The sequence below is a fragment of the Numenius arquata genome, chromosome W (assembly GCF_964106895.1).
Source record: "Numenius arquata chromosome W, bNumArq3.hap1.1, whole genome shotgun sequence".
Lineage (NCBI taxonomy): Eukaryota > Metazoa > Chordata > Aves > Charadriiformes > Scolopacidae > Numenius > Numenius arquata.
In genome coordinates, this window is record NC_133615.1 from 33,183 (window position 1) to 50,380 (window position 17,198).

General features: G+C 41.4%; 1 protein-coding gene across 1 annotated transcript; it reads left to right on the forward strand.

Annotated features, from left to right (window-relative positions):
- Window positions 1-437: 437 nt before the first annotated feature.
- Window positions 438-17,198, forward strand: LOC141476649 (protein ERGIC-53-like). The gene is made up of 13 exons (XM_074165435.1): window positions 438-654; window positions 1,925-2,079; window positions 2,169-2,276; window positions 5,569-5,630; window positions 6,334-6,433; window positions 7,818-7,941; window positions 8,256-8,314; window positions 8,907-9,039; window positions 9,910-10,103; window positions 10,231-10,301; window positions 14,214-14,367; window positions 15,089-15,210; window positions 16,761-17,198. Exons 1-13 carry the CDS (start codon window positions 438-440, stop codon window positions 16,795-16,797), a joined length of 1,536 nt encoding a protein of 511 aa, XP_074021536.1. The 3' UTR covers window positions 16,798-17,198.

A 17,198-nucleotide genomic window follows, 5' to 3' on the forward strand; every position in this document is an offset into this window, starting at 1 on the left:
CGCACGAGCGGGAGCCGGCGGCAGCGCGGCCCTCACAGACGCGGGGCTGGCCCGCCGCCCCTCAGAACGGCCCGCCCTGGCCCGCTTCCCCTCAGAACGCCACGGCACGGCCCGCCCCAGCTCGCCGTCCCTCTGAACCGCCCGCCGCCCCTCAGAACGCCTCAGCCCAGCCTGCTGCCCCTCAGAACAGCCCGCCCTGGCCCGCAGTCCCTCTGAACCGCCCGCTACCCCTCAGAACAGCCCGCCCTGGCCCGCAGTCCCTCACAATCGCCCGCCGCCCCTGTCACCGGCCCGCCCCGCCCCGCCCCGCCCCGCTCCGCTCCGCTCCCCCCGGCCCCGCCCCGTCCGGGCCCCGCCCCGTCCGGGCCCGGCCCCCGCGCGCGCCCAATCGCGCGCCGCCCTGTTGGCTGTGCCCGGCGTCCGCAGCACGGCCCAAGATGGCGGCGCGCGCGCAGCGGGGCGGCCTGGCGGCGGCCCTCCTGGCTAGTGCCCTGCTCGCCATCGCCCGCCCGCCGCTCGCCCTCGGGCAGGCGGCGGCCACGGAAGGCTCGGCGGCGGCCGTGCCGCACCGCCGCTTTGAGTACAAGTACAGCTTCAAGGGGCCGCACCTGGTGCAGGCGGACGGGACAGTGCCGTTCTGGGTGCACACGGGCAGTAAGTGCCGGGTGGGGAGCGGCGGAGCCGCGCGGCCCTCGTTACGTGAGGGAAAGGCGCGGGAAGGAGCCGCCGCGGCCGGGCGAAGATGGCTGGGGCCGGTCACCCTCCGCTGGGCTCTGGGGACCGCCGGGGCGGCGGGGGCTGCCGCGGGCTGCAGCTGCCCGGGGGGAGCAGAGCCGCGGCGGGCGGGGGCCGGCTGGGTGCCCTTAGGCCGGAGCGGTGGCCGTGCCCCCCCGCCCCGCCGGGCCCCCGCAGCCCCGGGGAGACGGGGGAGGGGGAGCGGCCCCGGTCGGTGTGACCCCCGGTCGGCGTGACACGCTGCCGGGAGTGATGATGTGTCACTGGGCCAGGAGGAGCCCGGCCTCCCCCCCCCGCCCCGTGGCCGGCCTGAGGCCAGCGGAACGCGGGAGCTTCTGCGTGGCTGGAAAGCCTGTTGAATTTTCTAGTGTAAAAGCTTGAAATGGAAATTGTGCCTTGGCAAGTACGACTTTATTGGATGTAGTTTATGCACCGTCTGCAGTTATGGGTTAAGGATTCGAGGCATCTAGCCTTCCGTAAGCCCCCCCGTGTAAAGGTATTGATGCTTACTGTACATGAGGTCCTACCTTAGTACGGTTTCTCTGCAGTAACTTCTGCTGGGTTTTTATTTTTGGCAGATTTTAATTTAGTTTATTTTGGTTAGTTCATGAGTGTTAATTTTTGACTCTTATTTGACATTGTGCCACAAGTGACATGAAGGAAACTGTCTATAGATAAGCTTTTTTCCTGCTTTTTCTAAGCAGGTAGTCATACAAATAAATGTTATTTAATACAAGTGAATTAATCTCTCTAAATGTATGCCTATTATTCTTTAAAGCTCTTAAACAGGAAATTAGAACATCTGTTTTTAAAAAGCAGAACGGAAATCTGTGATTTGTGACAAATCATGTGGGATACATCTGAAAGCTAAACCTGATTATTTTTTTTCTTTTCCTAGTTAATTTAATACGTATCTTAACAGCAACACCAGTGTTCTAATTTGTATGTTGTGGTCCCAAGTGGAAGTTGATTAAGTCTGCTGTAAAGCTGTAGTAATGTGTGGAGGTTGGTTTGTTTTTTTTCCCCTCTCAAGTGGTTGAGTACTCCATTAAAAAGTTATTTTGAAAACCGGTAACTAGTTGAGGACACCAGAAAATTCTGTGAGTTTAGAAGATTTGTTAATCGACTAGTTAGGCACTTGCAATACTTCCTTTTTCATGTATTCCGCGTTGGTTCCTTTCCTTTCTAGATGCTATACCAAGTGCGGATCAGATTCGTATAACAACATCTCTGAAAAGCCAAAGAGGATCAGTGTGGACAAAAACCAAATCAATATTTGAATATTGGGAAGTTGAAGTGACCTTTCGAGTTACAGGAAGAGGCCGCATTGGAGCTGATGGATTGGTATTAAGAATTTGATCTCACTGAAAAAAAACAGGCGTGCTTTAAAAAGCGAATCTTGACTTACGACTCTTACTTGCTTTCTGTGACAGGCAATCTGGTTTACAGAAGAGCAAGGCTTGGAAGGTCCTGTTTTCGGGGCAGCTGATAAGTGGAATGGTGTTGGAGTTTTCTTTGATTCCTTTGACAATGATGGAAAGGTTAGTGGGAAGCAATCTCTTCTAGCAAAGATTATAAATTAATTTCCTGCTTGTTTTGTACGTATAACTTTGTGCAAAAAATTAGTATGTTATTTTCCTACTCTGTCCCCCTTCACTTTGAAGGGATAAATTAAAATAGGCAAGTTGCCCTTATAGTATTTTTACTAGACCTTTTCACACTTTTTTTTTTTAAGCTTGAACGTTGAAGCATGACACAATGAATCTCCACTGAACATTGGTTCATGTGTTAGGTTTGGAGGGAAAATACCATGTACCTGTACATATACAAGCTGAAATTTGGAATGCCAATGTTGATATATCTGAAGATGTGTGCTTTCGAAGAGGCATGTTGTACCAAAATATGACAGTGTAGAAACACAAATTTCTATGCCCGTCTTCAGAGATGCTCTTTTTCTTGGAACAAATCTGCCTTGAATAGTTTGAGAGCAAAAAATCTGTAGCAGATGGGGGTGACAGTTGCTGTTTTGAATTTCCAGTTTTCCAGTCCAGAAGGAGCCTGCAAAACTTTAACAATACGTAGTACGTCTGCTTTGCTTTTTTTTTTTTTTTTTTCTTTTCCTGCACTACTTTGGCTTGCTTTTAGATGTTTTAGAGACATTCTTGTAGGTGTACAAGCTTTTTTCCTAGAGATGGCTTCTGATATACAGCAAACTTCAACATATATAAATGTTGAAAGACTGAAGGCGATGTTTATCTTTCTGATCTTCAAAGATAAGACATAGAATTAGATTGTTTGATTTACTAAGAATTTTTAATCCTTTTTTTTTTTTTTTTTTTTTTTTTTTTCCCTTTTCTCTGACTTCTGGCATGAATATGGGCACTGGTGTAGTTTAGCTGGCTGAAGGTGCCATCTAACAAAAATTGCATGTGGACGACGCTATTTGCCGGAACTTTGATAGTGCTGGGACTCTGATCACGACAAGTTCAGTCAGTGTGGTGCGACACACTTTTTTTAGGAAGTGATGATGTGTCAGTTCCAGTCAAAACGAAAGTCTCTGTCATGCCTGTGTTGGTCTGATGTGTCTTAAATGCTGGAGTTCCTAAGACTTTTTTTCATGACAACCTGTTATTTTCTTCAGTCCCAGTATGGAGAAATTCTTCTTGTTGCTCTTCCAGTGTGTTCACTGGAAGGTATTTGGTGCTGTAACTGGTCCTCAGCCCGGTATGCTGGCATCCAGAAGTAGAATTCATCAAGTGCTGCCAGTTCAAAGCACCCTGCTTATGATGCTGATTTAAAAACTGCAAAGCCTTTTTTCTCTTCCTTCTAAGGCTGCAGGTTATACCAGAGGTGAATTTTTATTTCTCTGTAGAAGTACTGACAAGAGCTTTTTAAGAAGAGAAACAGTATTTCATAGCTCTGAACACCTGGAATTGTAAGAACCACACCAAATGTCACAAGAGTTTGCAGCGCATCTTTCCTGTGACCTTTGGCGGCAAAAAATTGGAAAGTTATTCCCCACTGTGGATTCGCTACTGTCTTTCAAGTTCTTGCATGTGCTTGCACCCAGACACGATCTGCAGCAGAAATTGGACCGTCCATCGACGATTATCGTTGAATACTTTTGTTAGTAGCTGTCTGCTGTGCTCTAAAGTAGATTAGGCTTGGGTTGCATTCATGAATGCTTTGAAATGCAACTGTTTGTACACACTTTGTGCAGAATATATGCAAGTATTCTCTGAACCAGTTTGATAACAGTGGTGTTGAACCGAAAAAAGCAGGAAGAAGATGGCATTAAAGTTTTCCAGTGGTACTGAGCAGGCAATACTGATGTCAAAGCAATTCAGCTGACCAACCTCCATTGCTAAGAAATAGAAACACTGGTGTATGTCTATATACTGGTGTACTGTTCTCTTGTGGTTACAGTCTATGTGATGAAGGAAAAGAAGCGGATAGTTTGGTTGTAGTGGGTTTTTTCTAAGACAAAGGTCCACCCTGCCCCACCACTGTGAATTGAAAAGGACATTATTTCTTGAAGTCTGAGTCTCACTTTTTTTGTTTTTTGTGAAGAGCAGGCAGTCTGTCTTGTTGAACAGTATAGGACAGTATATTCCTTTATGTTGTGGTTTAACCCTGATAAGCAGCGTAGCACCTCACAGGGTGGGGATGGGGGAATCGGAAGGGTAAAACTGAGAAAGCTTGTGGGCTGGGATAAATGCAGTTTAGTAGGTAAAGCAGAAGCTGCACGCTCAAGCAAAGCAAAACGAGGAATTAATTGCTTCCCATTGTCAGGCAGGTGTTCAGCCATCTCCAGGACAGCAGGGCTCCATCACGCATAACGATGACCTGGGAAGACAAATGCCATAACTCTGCATGTCCCTTCTTCCTCCTTCTTCCCCAGCTTTTATTGCTGAGCGTTCTGCTGTATGGTCTGGGACATCCCTTGGTGGGTTGGGGTCACTGTCCTGGCTGTGTCCCCTCACAACTTCTTGTGCTCCCCCAGACTACTCACTGGTGGGGACTGTGAGAAACAGAAAAGGCCTTGAGGTTGCATGAGCAGTAACTAAAGCTTTGCTGTTTTATCAACACTGTTTTCATCGTAAATCCAAAACATAGCCCCTTACAATCTACAGTGAAGAAATTTAACTCTATCCCAGCCCAAACCAGTACACTTTAGGAGATGGTGAATTGAAATGTTGAAGGGGGAAGGGAGATTAACTCTGAAATCTTGTGCTGTTGTAAAAAACTGGAGTTCACTTCATAAACTCGTGGAGGCAACCAGAATAGCGCTGTAAATCTGTTCTGCCATTATCATTTTAGCTTGTTCTCATCCTCTTGCAATTTAAATAACTGACAATATCTTCAGTAGACTTTATTTAGTTTCTGACAGGTAGCTCCTGAGGCTTTTCTAATGACTCTGACAAGGTCCGTAGGATGTCAACATAGTGTGTGTTTGGATGTTTTTTCCAGTGTTACGTTGCCAAAGTTGGATGTATTGAGTCATCTGTTAGCTTTAAGATCTGGATCTTCACTACATATGAATTTCTCCCATCTGTGGCTTTTGTATTTCTGTATTTGTCAAATGATGGTAATGGATACTATACCCAGAAACTTAATTTGTGTGGATTTTTTTCACCCCTAATATGCAAAGAATGTAGCAGTCTCTTGCAAAGCAGGCAGCGTGACGCAGTGTAGTCCTGAAGTGCAGAAAGAATAAACACGTCTGTGGTGTATCTGACTTTAGGTGCTTTATTGCAGAAGGGCTGTCGGTGATGTTCCTTATGTTTCAATTTGAATTAAACTATTCCATTTGTTTGCTATTTCTTTTTCTAGAAAAATAATCCCGGAGTGATTGTTGTAGGCAACAATGGAAAACTTCTGTATGACCACCAGAAGTAAGTTTATTTTTAGTGTTAAGGATGAATGTTTGCTTTTGAGTGATGAAATGCTGCGTGAAACTTTGAGAAACATTATGAAGGTCTCTTTCATATGAAACTTTGTTGTTTCCTTTACATTTGAGTTTTTCTATTTGTTAAAACACTGTTTTGGCAGTAACAGCACAGAAGTTGGCAACTATTTAAATGGCATATGTCCTTTGGGATGAATGAACTCAGATAAATGGAGGTACAGGCTTTATACCTCTTTGTTGCTTATGGGTATTTTCCCCACACGGCTAATAACTGACCAAAGTGTCTAACTGAAAGCTAATTGCCTGTTACTTAAATTAATTGGTTTAATTTTGATTTCCAATTTTTTATTGTCAACAGCACAATTGACGTCTTTTTGGATTCTCTGACAAGAGAGGTGTCTAGCTTAGTTGGTGCAGTCCAGACTATAGCTGATGTCCATCTGAGATGACAGGTGCAGGAGTTCTGTTTAGAAGCAGATTTCCTGAGATTTCCCCATTTTGGCATTCTGTAAAGATCTGGTACTGTTGATCCCCCCCTTCAGAAAACCTCAGTGCAGTTGTGGGGCAGCTTTTGAAAAACTTGCATATTGAAAAGCTATCATGATGTTGCTTAGTGATACATTGATGCTTTTTTGTCTCAGCTGATAAATCATAAGATATAGTTTTATGCAAGTTGTCTTCTTGCATAGTGACGGTTCCACGCAAGCGTTGGCTTCCTGTCAGAGGGACTTCCGTAACAAGCCCTATCCCGTTCGAGTAAAGATATCATACTACCAAAAAACATTGACTGTAAGTACTCTGAAATAGCATAATTACTCATGTTTCTCAGCTTTTTAAGTGTGAGATTGTTGCAACTATTTGAAAACCCCAAGACCCCATATGTTAATTCCAGTATTCTTGAGAATGTTGAGCTCAGTAGCAGAAGCTGGAAGGAGGTGCAGTATGTTCAAATGCAGGACAAGTTCTTCTAACTACATTAGTGCCTCTATAGTTTCCTGAGCTGATTTTCCTGATGTTACTTAGGAACGAGTCGCACTAATGTGCTTCTTTGTGCTCACACCCTTCTGTTGCTGTTGACTTGCCTGTAGAGGTGTCCCAAAGCCGGCATCTGTCCCTCAGCTTCCAAGTGTTTGAGCAGCTCCTTCACTCGAGTGGTATTTCTGAGAGCTGCAGAGGGTTTGTGGCTGATTGTAAGAGGTTCTTGAAACTTGACTGTAAAACTGAAGCTCTTTCTTTGACAGTAGATTTAAATTTGCCACTGGAGGCTTCCCACCTCCAAGAAATAGTAGCGCTTTGAAGATTAAAGAAGATAGAAAACCACTGGTGTAAGGTATATCAGGAAAATCACTTACAAAGGTATAAGACTTCTTAAATTCTGTTCAGATGATTGTGAATTCCTGCTAGATAAGGAGAGCAAAATGTGGTGCTGGGTTGTGACAGCTACAAAGTATGTGTTTCTTGGCTTCTGATCTCTTCCGAAGAGGTGCTGTTCCTAGGTATTAGCCATAGAACACAGCTTTCATTTTGTAGTAAAAGTTTCTCTAAAAGTAAACATGAATGCGCCTAAAAGAGGGTGGACCTTGTACTGTGTTGTAATGGTAAAAGCTATCTGTTACTCTTGAATGAAAACTAAATTTCAGACTCCAAGGCTGCTCTCTTTGTGAATGCCCCTGGTCCCTGATGCCTTATCTAGGAACCCCTCTGGCCCAAACGTTGCTGCTGACCTTAGCAGTTCTGCAAACACATCTGTGGAGGAAGAGAATCTCTCTAAGCTTAGAGTCAACGACTCTTCTAGATCAGACCAAAAACTTGTGTTGCCCAGAACCTTATTGGGATGTATGCTTTTGACAGACTGGCCTTTCTTGATGGGGATTTCTTGAACCAGGGTTGAAACTATTAGGCCATGATCAGTTTTAGAATAGCATAGAATAAATCCATGTGGAAGAGATCCACCTGCCATCACACCTCCCACGAGTCCTTCTCTGTTCACAAACAAGTCTGGGAGGGCATCCTTCCTACTTGGCTCGCTCAGTACTTGTGATGAGAAATCATCTTTCAGAAAAGACACTTTTCCTAGTTTCTAGTATCAGTGTATTTGTGACCATTACTGTAAACTGACAAAGCAATTAACACAAATAGATTTATGTGGTAAAAGTTGTGTTTATCCTTTTAGGTATTAATAAACAATGGCTTCACTCCGGATAAGGAAGACTATGAATTTTGTGCGAAAGTGGAAGATATGGTGTTGCCATCACAAGGATATTTTGGAATATCTGCAGCAACAGGGGGACTTGCAGGTAGCAAATGTTAAAAATCGTGACAAGCGGTGTGGAGGCTCGCAGGGCTTGCAAGGGAGGAATTCTTACTGCTAGTGACCGTAATGATGGAATTGACCCTCTCCCGTTCCCAAATTACTGATGTGCTTAGGCCTTTTCCTGCTACAGCAGAGGGACTTTCCTTTCGTCACTACAAAGACGTTGTGCTGTCTCATTCCTCACTGCGTGAACTCTTGGGAGGGCTTTGGGAGGATTCTAGTGCCTGAAGATCCTTTGCAAGCACAAGGTTGACTTGGGAAGTAACGGTGGTTTTTTGTTTTGTTTGTTGAACACAGATGATCATGATGTCCTGTCTTTTCTGACCTTCCAGTTGACTGAGCCTGGAAAGGAATTAGTAAGCATCTTTATGCATGATTAGTAAAATATGTTATTGTATATGTTTTACATGTAGCACCAGATTATGGCATTTCCTCTGAAATTACACTTGGCATCCCCATTTCAGGATTTTGGCATGTAGCTGTGCTGTCATCTGGCTTAGAAAACCGAGACTAATAACTGTAATGTTTTGGTACTATTTCAACACCAGAATTCCTGAAGCAACACTGCACCAACAAGAATCCTGTTGTTAAATCAAAACGTGCAGACAAAACAACCCAAAAAGTCCACTTTGTTTGGAAATAATCTATTGTTGCTTTCAACTTTCCATACCTCTAGAACACTTCTGTACTGTTAAACAGCATCTGTCCTTGTAAAACTTGCCTTATTTTAATTGCAGAAAGCATGCATGTATCAGGAAAAAGCTAAGGGTCTCCATAGGGATGTCTGGTTTCTCACTTCTGCTTAATGTATTAATGTGTTCCACTAATAGTGTTGTGTCTTCAAATCTGAAGCGTGAACAGCCTCGCTGGAGAGTAAGTTATATAGGAGTGGTGGAGAACATGAAAAAATCTCCTTCCCCCCTCTCCCTCTTTGATAATGTTTTAAAGCCAACACCAGATGCAGAAATTCCTCAAAAAGATAAAGAGAAGTATCAAGAAGAGTTTGAACACTTTCAACAAGAACTGGATAAAAAGAAAGAAGAATTTCAGAAGGAACATCCTGATGTGCAAGGACAGCCAGGCAAGTTATTTGAGCGATATTTCAGTTGTCAAGGGAGCTGTTTGCTTTCTGGGATATTCAGAACTAGGGCCCGATAATCTGACTGATCCTATGAAGTTCCTACTGATGTTATTTACTTTATTAGGAATCTTTTGGTCTTTTGTTTGTAAAGTGTTTTCTGAAACATAAAGTCCCTTTTGTCATGCCTGAACTGAGAACAAAACAAATGAAAGGAAACGTTGATGGGAATGATAAGAATGTACTTTGGGCATCTAGACCTGAAATTTAAGGTTCTCTTTTTTTTTTGGGCAGTGATGTTACGACTGTTCTAGAGGTCCTACACCATATTAACTTCATCTGTATTTTCGAAATACTGTCCAGCCTTCCACTGATGAGAAATAATAATCTTTTTGCCACAGAATCTTTGGGACTTTCTTCTTTCTGATGTTGTTCAAGCTGTGGAGGAGCTCACTCAAAATATTCAGTCACTTCTTTTTAAAGCTTACTTTTTCCAAAGAGTAGCTGTTAGTTAATACCTGCAGATGTCTTTTGAAGGCCAGGTGGTAATACAATTCCAGCCTGTGCAGAGATAGCTGCCTCCTCATAATAGCAACATCCTCTTTCCATTTTACATTGCACATTACCCAGGTGCTGAAATGGGAACTCTAGGATGGAATCTGGGTTTGAATGAGTGGTTACCTCTGTTCAGTTGTTCTGATCCCATCTGGGTATCCTTTGCCATGGCAATGGTGATATATAAACACCGAATGTATCTTACTACGGGAAAAAAGTGTATCCATGTAGAAACTTTAAGGGTGCAAGAAAAATGATACAGTGCAACTTAGGAGGAATGCATATGTGTAAGAACCGCGTGTCCTTTTTTCTTATCAGCGGATGATCTTTTTGAAACTGTAAGTGATCGTGAACTGAGGCAAATCTTTGAGGGGCAGAATCGAATTCATCTTGAAATCAAACAGCTTAATAGGCAGTTGGACATGATTCTGGATGAGCAGCGACGGTACGTCTCTGCAGTCACAGATGAGATTGCTAAAAGAGGCGCTGCTTTTCCTGGTCAACAAGGACAGGTAAATTTAAGAAAAAACAACCCCAACCACCGTGATTGATAGCTCAGCCTAATTTCAGCAGCATGATCCATGTGCTTTTTCTAAGATATGTTGACTTTTTTCTCTGCCCCCCGCTCCGCCCCGCCAGGTTTCCCAGCAAGAGATTGAAACAGTTGTGAAAAATCAAGAAGAGGTCATTAGACAAGTAAATGAAATAAGGTAAATGCTTTCTAAATATTAAGTCTGTGTTTTGAATTTTATATTGTTTCCACCTTTTGAATCCAATTTATTATTTCAGTAGGAGAATATTGACAAACTTGAAATTTCTCTGTGTCAGTTCCTTAGCGATGACTCTCTGCATACATTTAATTTCTATAATAAAGTAGGTTCAGGTCCCTAGGGTGGCTGAACCTCCTAATTTGCTTCTTTTTTTGTAATGAGATTCTACTTCAACAGGTAAGTCCAATCCCTCTGAAAATGGTTAATATCTGCTAACTTGATAACCTGCTGCCTTATGGAAATTTGTTGCTCTGATTTTGGAGTGTTGGTAACAGAGCTGGAAAAGGAGACTTTGACAGTTACAGACTTGTTTTCTGGCCTGGATGAAGTCACTTGTTGGACAATCTTGGGTAGTTTATTGGAATGTAACTGTACGACATTAAGACCCTCCCTCGGGGGGGGTATTGTTTGGTTGTTTGGTTTGTGTTTTTGTCAGAGGACTTTCTGCCAGTTAACTTTCTTGGGAAACTTCCATATCTACAGGGACACTTCCAAGTTCCCAAGGGATAAATAATTTTGCTTTTTAAGATGCAGTTTTTAAAATCGATTGAGAGGTATGGTTTACATTGTCAAAGTACATTACCAAAGGAAGTGAAGTTAAAAAAAAATAATAATTAAAAAAATCTTATCTTGAAGGTGCTATACTGCTGAAAGGGATTTGAGAAAATTCCCATGTTCAATAGGGATGTCTGTGTACAATGTTTTACAGATGCTGTCTTTAGCAGGAATGTCTTCAAATTGGTGTAAGCCTTTGTTTATAGTAGTTAAAAAATTCCTTACCTTGGGCTTAAAAAAAAGGAGAAAAACAATTTCTACAACTTGATGTTGTAGTGTATGACTAGTTGAGGTTTTTTCCTGTATTAGTCCAAGGGCAGCTCTTGTGATTTATCTAAGTAGGTCAGTTTTTGTAGAATGAAGATTACAGTGCTTCCATTTTTGCACTTGTTCTTCCACGAAAGCTTTATGGTAATATTCTTGACAAATCTTTGTACCTTGCAAGCAAATTAGATTTTCTTGTTAACGTTGGCAGTCTGCCCTTTTTGTGACTACGTATTAGGTATGAGTTTGCGTAACATCATCTTAATATTTTTCTTAGATTAAAGAAATGTTTTATTTATAGATAGAAATGAACAGCCCGCTGTTGCGTTGCTGGTCATCCCGGAGGAGAAGGACTTACTGTCTAAGTAATTTTCTTGTCAAGATTTGTGGATTTCTTAATCATCTGATTACAGGAGAATCTTGCATGTTCATACAATAGAAACTATCGGCATGGTATTGTTCCTGCAGAAGTAAATGTAAATTAAATTTGATACAGACCATGTCTACTTAGGGATGTTATTTTAACGAACTGTGGGTCAGCCTGGGGGGAGGCGGGTGTACAGATTTCTGTTAATTACACAGGGATGGTGGTATTAGGAGGGAGAGGAACAAAAGGAGTCATACGTGTTCTCACACTGAAAATAGTGGGGCAAGATGAACAATGCGTGGTTGTGGACAGACAGAATTACTGCCAGCATTTGGTAGGCAGTGGTCGTGATGGCGATGGTTTGCATTAAATTTTCTTAAAATTTATTTAGGAAAAACAATCTTCCAGTGAAAATGTACTTCTAAAATAGATTATAACACCAATTCAAAATACAGGTGAATATTACATTAAACAATTTACTTTAACCTATACAATGACAATATGAAAATATACAATAATTTCTGGATGACGTATATGCTAATGTAAGTCAGGACAGGTGAAGGGTTTTTGCATTCATTTTGTATGTTTAAGTTCCAGACCAGAAAGGTAGAATAAGAGAAGGTAAGAGCTGCTTTGTTGAGTTCTGTTTGCAGCAGGTTACAGAAGGAAACAGCTGGTTTTTGGTAACTCCTTTTGATAACTTTGCGATATTAGAAGTGAGTTTATTGAGGTGAATGCTGAGAGTTCTGCAGAAATCCGTGGCTAATTCCGTCTGGCCTAGGGCGCAGTGCATTGTCTGCAGTAACTGTAAATGTGACTGTGGGAGGTGACTGGTCTCCTACCGTGCGCTGCAAGTGGGATTGAGTTCTTACAAAGGTGAAGGAAAGGGTGAATTCTCGCATCTTTTTGTTACTGTGAGTGGAAAGAATTTTTTTCTGTTATGTGGGAAGCGTGCAGAATACTGGTAGTCTCGTATGGCAAGTTGATTTGTGTGTTAAAGTGATATTTTTAAGAAAAACTGGTAGTCTTCAGTTTGAAGAAAAGTATGTTGTTAATCCAGCATTAAGTAGGGGCTGTAATTACTAAATGCCTCTTCTTTCAGGTGGTGTATCTGCAGCTTGATGTAATTGTGTAGGTTAATTTAGTGTGTGGCTTTCGCTTAGTATGGAGCTGCTTCTAGTAGTTAAAATGTGCTGCATAGTTCTTACAAGGGAGTGAAAGCTGCTGTCACACTAACATGGCACGTCTGCTTTCTTATCACGTGCCTTTGAACAGATAACTATCTTACTAGTTTTCTCTTTTCTCCTGGCTTTTTTAATTTATTTTATTTTAATTTTAGTTCTGTGGTTTTTTGAATTTTAATGGCACGAAGAGCAACTGATGGAAAGCTAAAAGATGGGCAACTTCTTTATGAAGATTATTTGTAAACCTTGAAGTTTTGATGCTTAACTTGCTGTTTTCACAATGAATACGAGCCATTTAAAAATCAGTACTGTAATTTTGTATAACACTTGTAAATATGATTCTATGTTGTTGGCAGTTTACTCAATGAGCAGTATTCAAGCCAGGTGGTGGTTGGTTGGTGGGTTTTTTTAATGTGAAAGTCACAGATGAAAGTGTTCAAGGCCAGGCTGAACCCGGCTTTGAGCACCCAGATCCAGTGGAAGGTGACCCTGGCAAGCAGGGGGTTGGATCAGAAGATCTTTAAAATACCTTTTCCAACCCAAACCCTTCTGTGGTAAATTGCTGGCCGCTGTGCAAAGAGTTAGGACTTTACCTTGAACGCATCAAAGTAAGCTCTCATCTGAACAAAATGTAAAGTTTTAAGTAAATTAAAAAGAAATCCAAAGGCATATATTTTGATTGTTTATTCTGTTAAAAATGAAGAGATTAACATTCACATGATAAATATTTTAGCTGTAGAATAATCCTCTTTGCAACTGAAAAGAAACATCACAGTAGGGGAAAATTATATAAACATATTGATTAGAGATAAACTAGTCAATGAGAGAAAAATACTTAATCTCAAATAAAATTAGTTATGGAACTTCAACTTTTTACGGATTTAATTTGATTTGTTGTAGAAGCAAAATGAATTCACGTGAAGACAATATTAAGTATTATAACAATGCATATGGGAAATGAGTTTCTCATATAAATGATAATCATGAAACAAGGATGCATCTAAATCTTTTCTTATCCCTAAAGCCTCTTCTTATTTTTATTTCTTACATGACTGCTTTTATTTATTTATTTTTCAAACAGCTTTTGGTTTTCTTCAAAGATTGCATTAAACTCTGCTTATCCTAAAGCCTTGGCAAGAGCCTCAGATAAAACACTTGTTTTAGGCTTCATCAGTCAGGCAAAGCAGATGTCTAGCAATAGAATATTTGCCAGATCTTGTTTTCAGCGTGGCTTTGGGAGATGGTGTACTGTACAAATTGAAACTGCCTGCGGAATTAAATATTTTAAAAAATCATACTTTGATTAAGGAATTATTTCTTGATAGGGTTTTTTCTAGCTTCCAAGAATAACCTGTTTTCTGCCTCTTGGGGCAACTGTGTATTTCAAATTAATTTTAATGGACTAAAAGGTGTCCACAATAACTGCTGTTTGTGCAAAGCTGTTCTGTGCTGAAAAATGTTTTGTTGTTTGTCTTGTTTCAGAAATTCCATGTCCGATGCTCTGAGGTTGATCACTGGAGCTCAACATCCTGGCTCTGCTGCGGGAGTCTATGAAACAACCCAGCACTTCAATGACATCAAAGAGCACCTTCATGTAGTAAAGAGGGACATTGAGCATTTAGTACAACGAAATATGGTAATTTATGTGCTGGTAGTGTAAAGCATGACTGTAGTACTTCTTTATTTGGCTGTTAGTGAAAAGCTAGGATGAGCCAGCATGCAATTTACGGAGCAATTAATCCTTCATTAAGCTGCTTCGCTAAAACTGCACTGCCTTGACCTAACTGCATGATCTGTGTCTTGATGAGAAGTTTTGCACAAAGAGCATGATTTTTAGTCTAATTTCCTGTGGAAACAAGGTCAAGCAATTAGGTTTTCTGGGTGCTTTTTTTTGTGTTTGTCCCCCTACTTAACAGCTCTATAGAGAGGAGATTCTCTGCTGCCTCTGCACAGAAGGGAGAGCTTTAATCAGGGGAAACTCAGGCAGGCTCCGCTTACTGTCTCCAAGGGTGAGAGATGACTGTGTTTGCGTTCAGGAGCACCTTAGTCTAGCCTAGGTAGCAATTAAGCTGAATTAGCTTATGATCCCATAGAAGGTTCTTGATTTCTGGGTGAATTTACCAAAGATTTATTCTTTCCCCTGTAATGCTCAAATTAGCAGCAGTTTGTCTGAGAAATACAAATGTGAAATGGGGAAGGGAGACGATAAGATTGTTATTTCAGAGTAGTGTCACTTCTGTCATTTTCTGCTTGTGTTCTGACTTTCAGGTCATGTTACATGTTTGCTACATGTAGTATTCTTTCAATGGCATGTCTTGTTTGCTTTTTTCTCAAATATTGCTTTTCTTGGGTTTTAGCCATCTGGTGAGAAAACGAAGTGTCCAGATTTGCCACCGTTTCCATCGTGCTTATCTACAGTGCACTTCTTCATGTTTGTAGCGGTGCAAACAGTGTTATTCATTGGTTATATCATGTATAGGTAAGTATGTTTTTCTTTAAAGACAGCAGGGCAAATGATTTTAGAACTTCTGACTGAAAATGCAATTGCAATGGTATGATTATGTTAATCTTCTTTAAAACAAGCAATCATTCGGATTGGAAGGGACCTGGGGAGGTCTCTAGTTCAACCTTCTGCTCAGAGCAGGGTCGACACTGAATTCAGACCTGGTTGCTTAGTGTTTGAACTGATCAGGTCTTAAAAACAGCCAAGAGTGGAAAATTTACCCCATTGGTTTATCACAATGAAGTTTGTTTCACTCTTCCCTCACCCCCATGGTATATCTGGTGGGAACCTGCCCTGTTTCAGTTCGACTGTTGTGTCTCTCCTTTAAATGTGCATCTCAGTAAAGAAACTGTCCCCATCCCCTCAACAACATCCTGTGGGGACTTGGAAGCTGCTGTTAGACCCCTTGAAACCTTCTTTTGTCCAGGATGAACGAGTCCCATTCCCTCCCTCTCCTTGTGGTCCTCTGCTAGACTTACTGAAGTTTATTAATACCGTAACAAAATCTGATGTGATTTGAATATTTTTTAATTATTTTTTTTGCTGTGTGTACTTACAGGCTTCTTATCCCATTTCACAAATTCCTCAGTGAATGTTTTTATGATATATATCCCTTCATCCCTGTCCTACGCATGATATTGATAGTATTTGGACTAATTGGGATGTTTTCTTTGTTCTCTTACTCCTCATTGTAATGTCATAACGTTCAAATTAAATTTGTGTTGATGGAAAGGAGAAGCTATTGAGAGTAAGGACTGACTTGCTTGATAAGTCTCCCCTCCTGCTTCTGGCACACACTAATCGGGATGAGGAGTAGGGACCAAAATAGCTGCCTTGCCCTTCAAAGAGAAAATGCTGTTTGCTCCCTCTGTGGAGGGGTAGCTGTTATTAATATAAGACTGATGTACTAACTTTTATTGCCTGTCCGCTTCTCTACAAAGCACGTCTCTGATGTGTGTCGTGATACCATCAGCTGGAAAGCTGGCTTCCAAGATACAGGAGCAGCTGGTCGCCTCCAGTTCTTTCTGATACCCTTCAAATTCTAGTGTCTGTGTGTGGCTGGTGCACAGTGTCTGTAGCCACTGAGAAAATAAACATGCCCTGTGCCAGAGGGAAAAGAAAATCCCATTTCGAGTCAATTCTTTCAGCTTCCTTGCATGTGTTTCCTTTTCTATGATGATCTTTAGGCCAATCAGATACTGAGAAGCTATGGAAAATTTTAGTTGAAGTATTTTAAAAATCGGTTCCTATGTTCTTTCACAGCTTCTGGCTTCTGTCCAGAATGTTTTGTTTCCTTCTGTGTCTGATGCAAAATTGGAACTATAGTGATGCTACCGATGTCTTTGTAAACAGAAAAAATTATATCCTATTTTTGTGATAGACTTATATTAGATTTTCCTAAGTCTCTGTTGACAAGGAATGGAATATTTTAATCCCCAAATCAGTGAAGTATTTATTTATTTAGACCAGTTAGCTAGTTTTATACTGTAAGTGCTTTATGAATTCTCTTCTGCTTTTTCTTTCAGGAGTCAACAAGAAGCAGCAGCCAAAAAGTTCTTTTGATGACCTGTTCCTTTTGTGTGTACCTAACAGCAGTATGTATGCACAGAAAATTATACACTTCTGTAAATGAGGGAGATTTTAGTGTTTGATATACTTCAATATTGTAAATTATTGAATTTTGTTAAACGAAATGAGTTCTCTTTAAACTGTTAATGCTAAAGTTAAAAACAGACTGGGGAGCAGCAGAGGAAATGCTGGGTGGGGGCAGACCCTCTCCAGGTCTGTGTTTCCAACGAACAGTCTCGTAAATATGGGATGGCAAATGCCATTTTCCTCTTCTTTTGTTAAGATTCCAGAGGAGGGAATTGATACACCCGAGTTTGGTCGCTGTTCATAGTGAGGATTGCAGATGGATGCTTTGTGCAGAAAGCTTGCCACTAAGTGTCCTGACGTATCAGTTT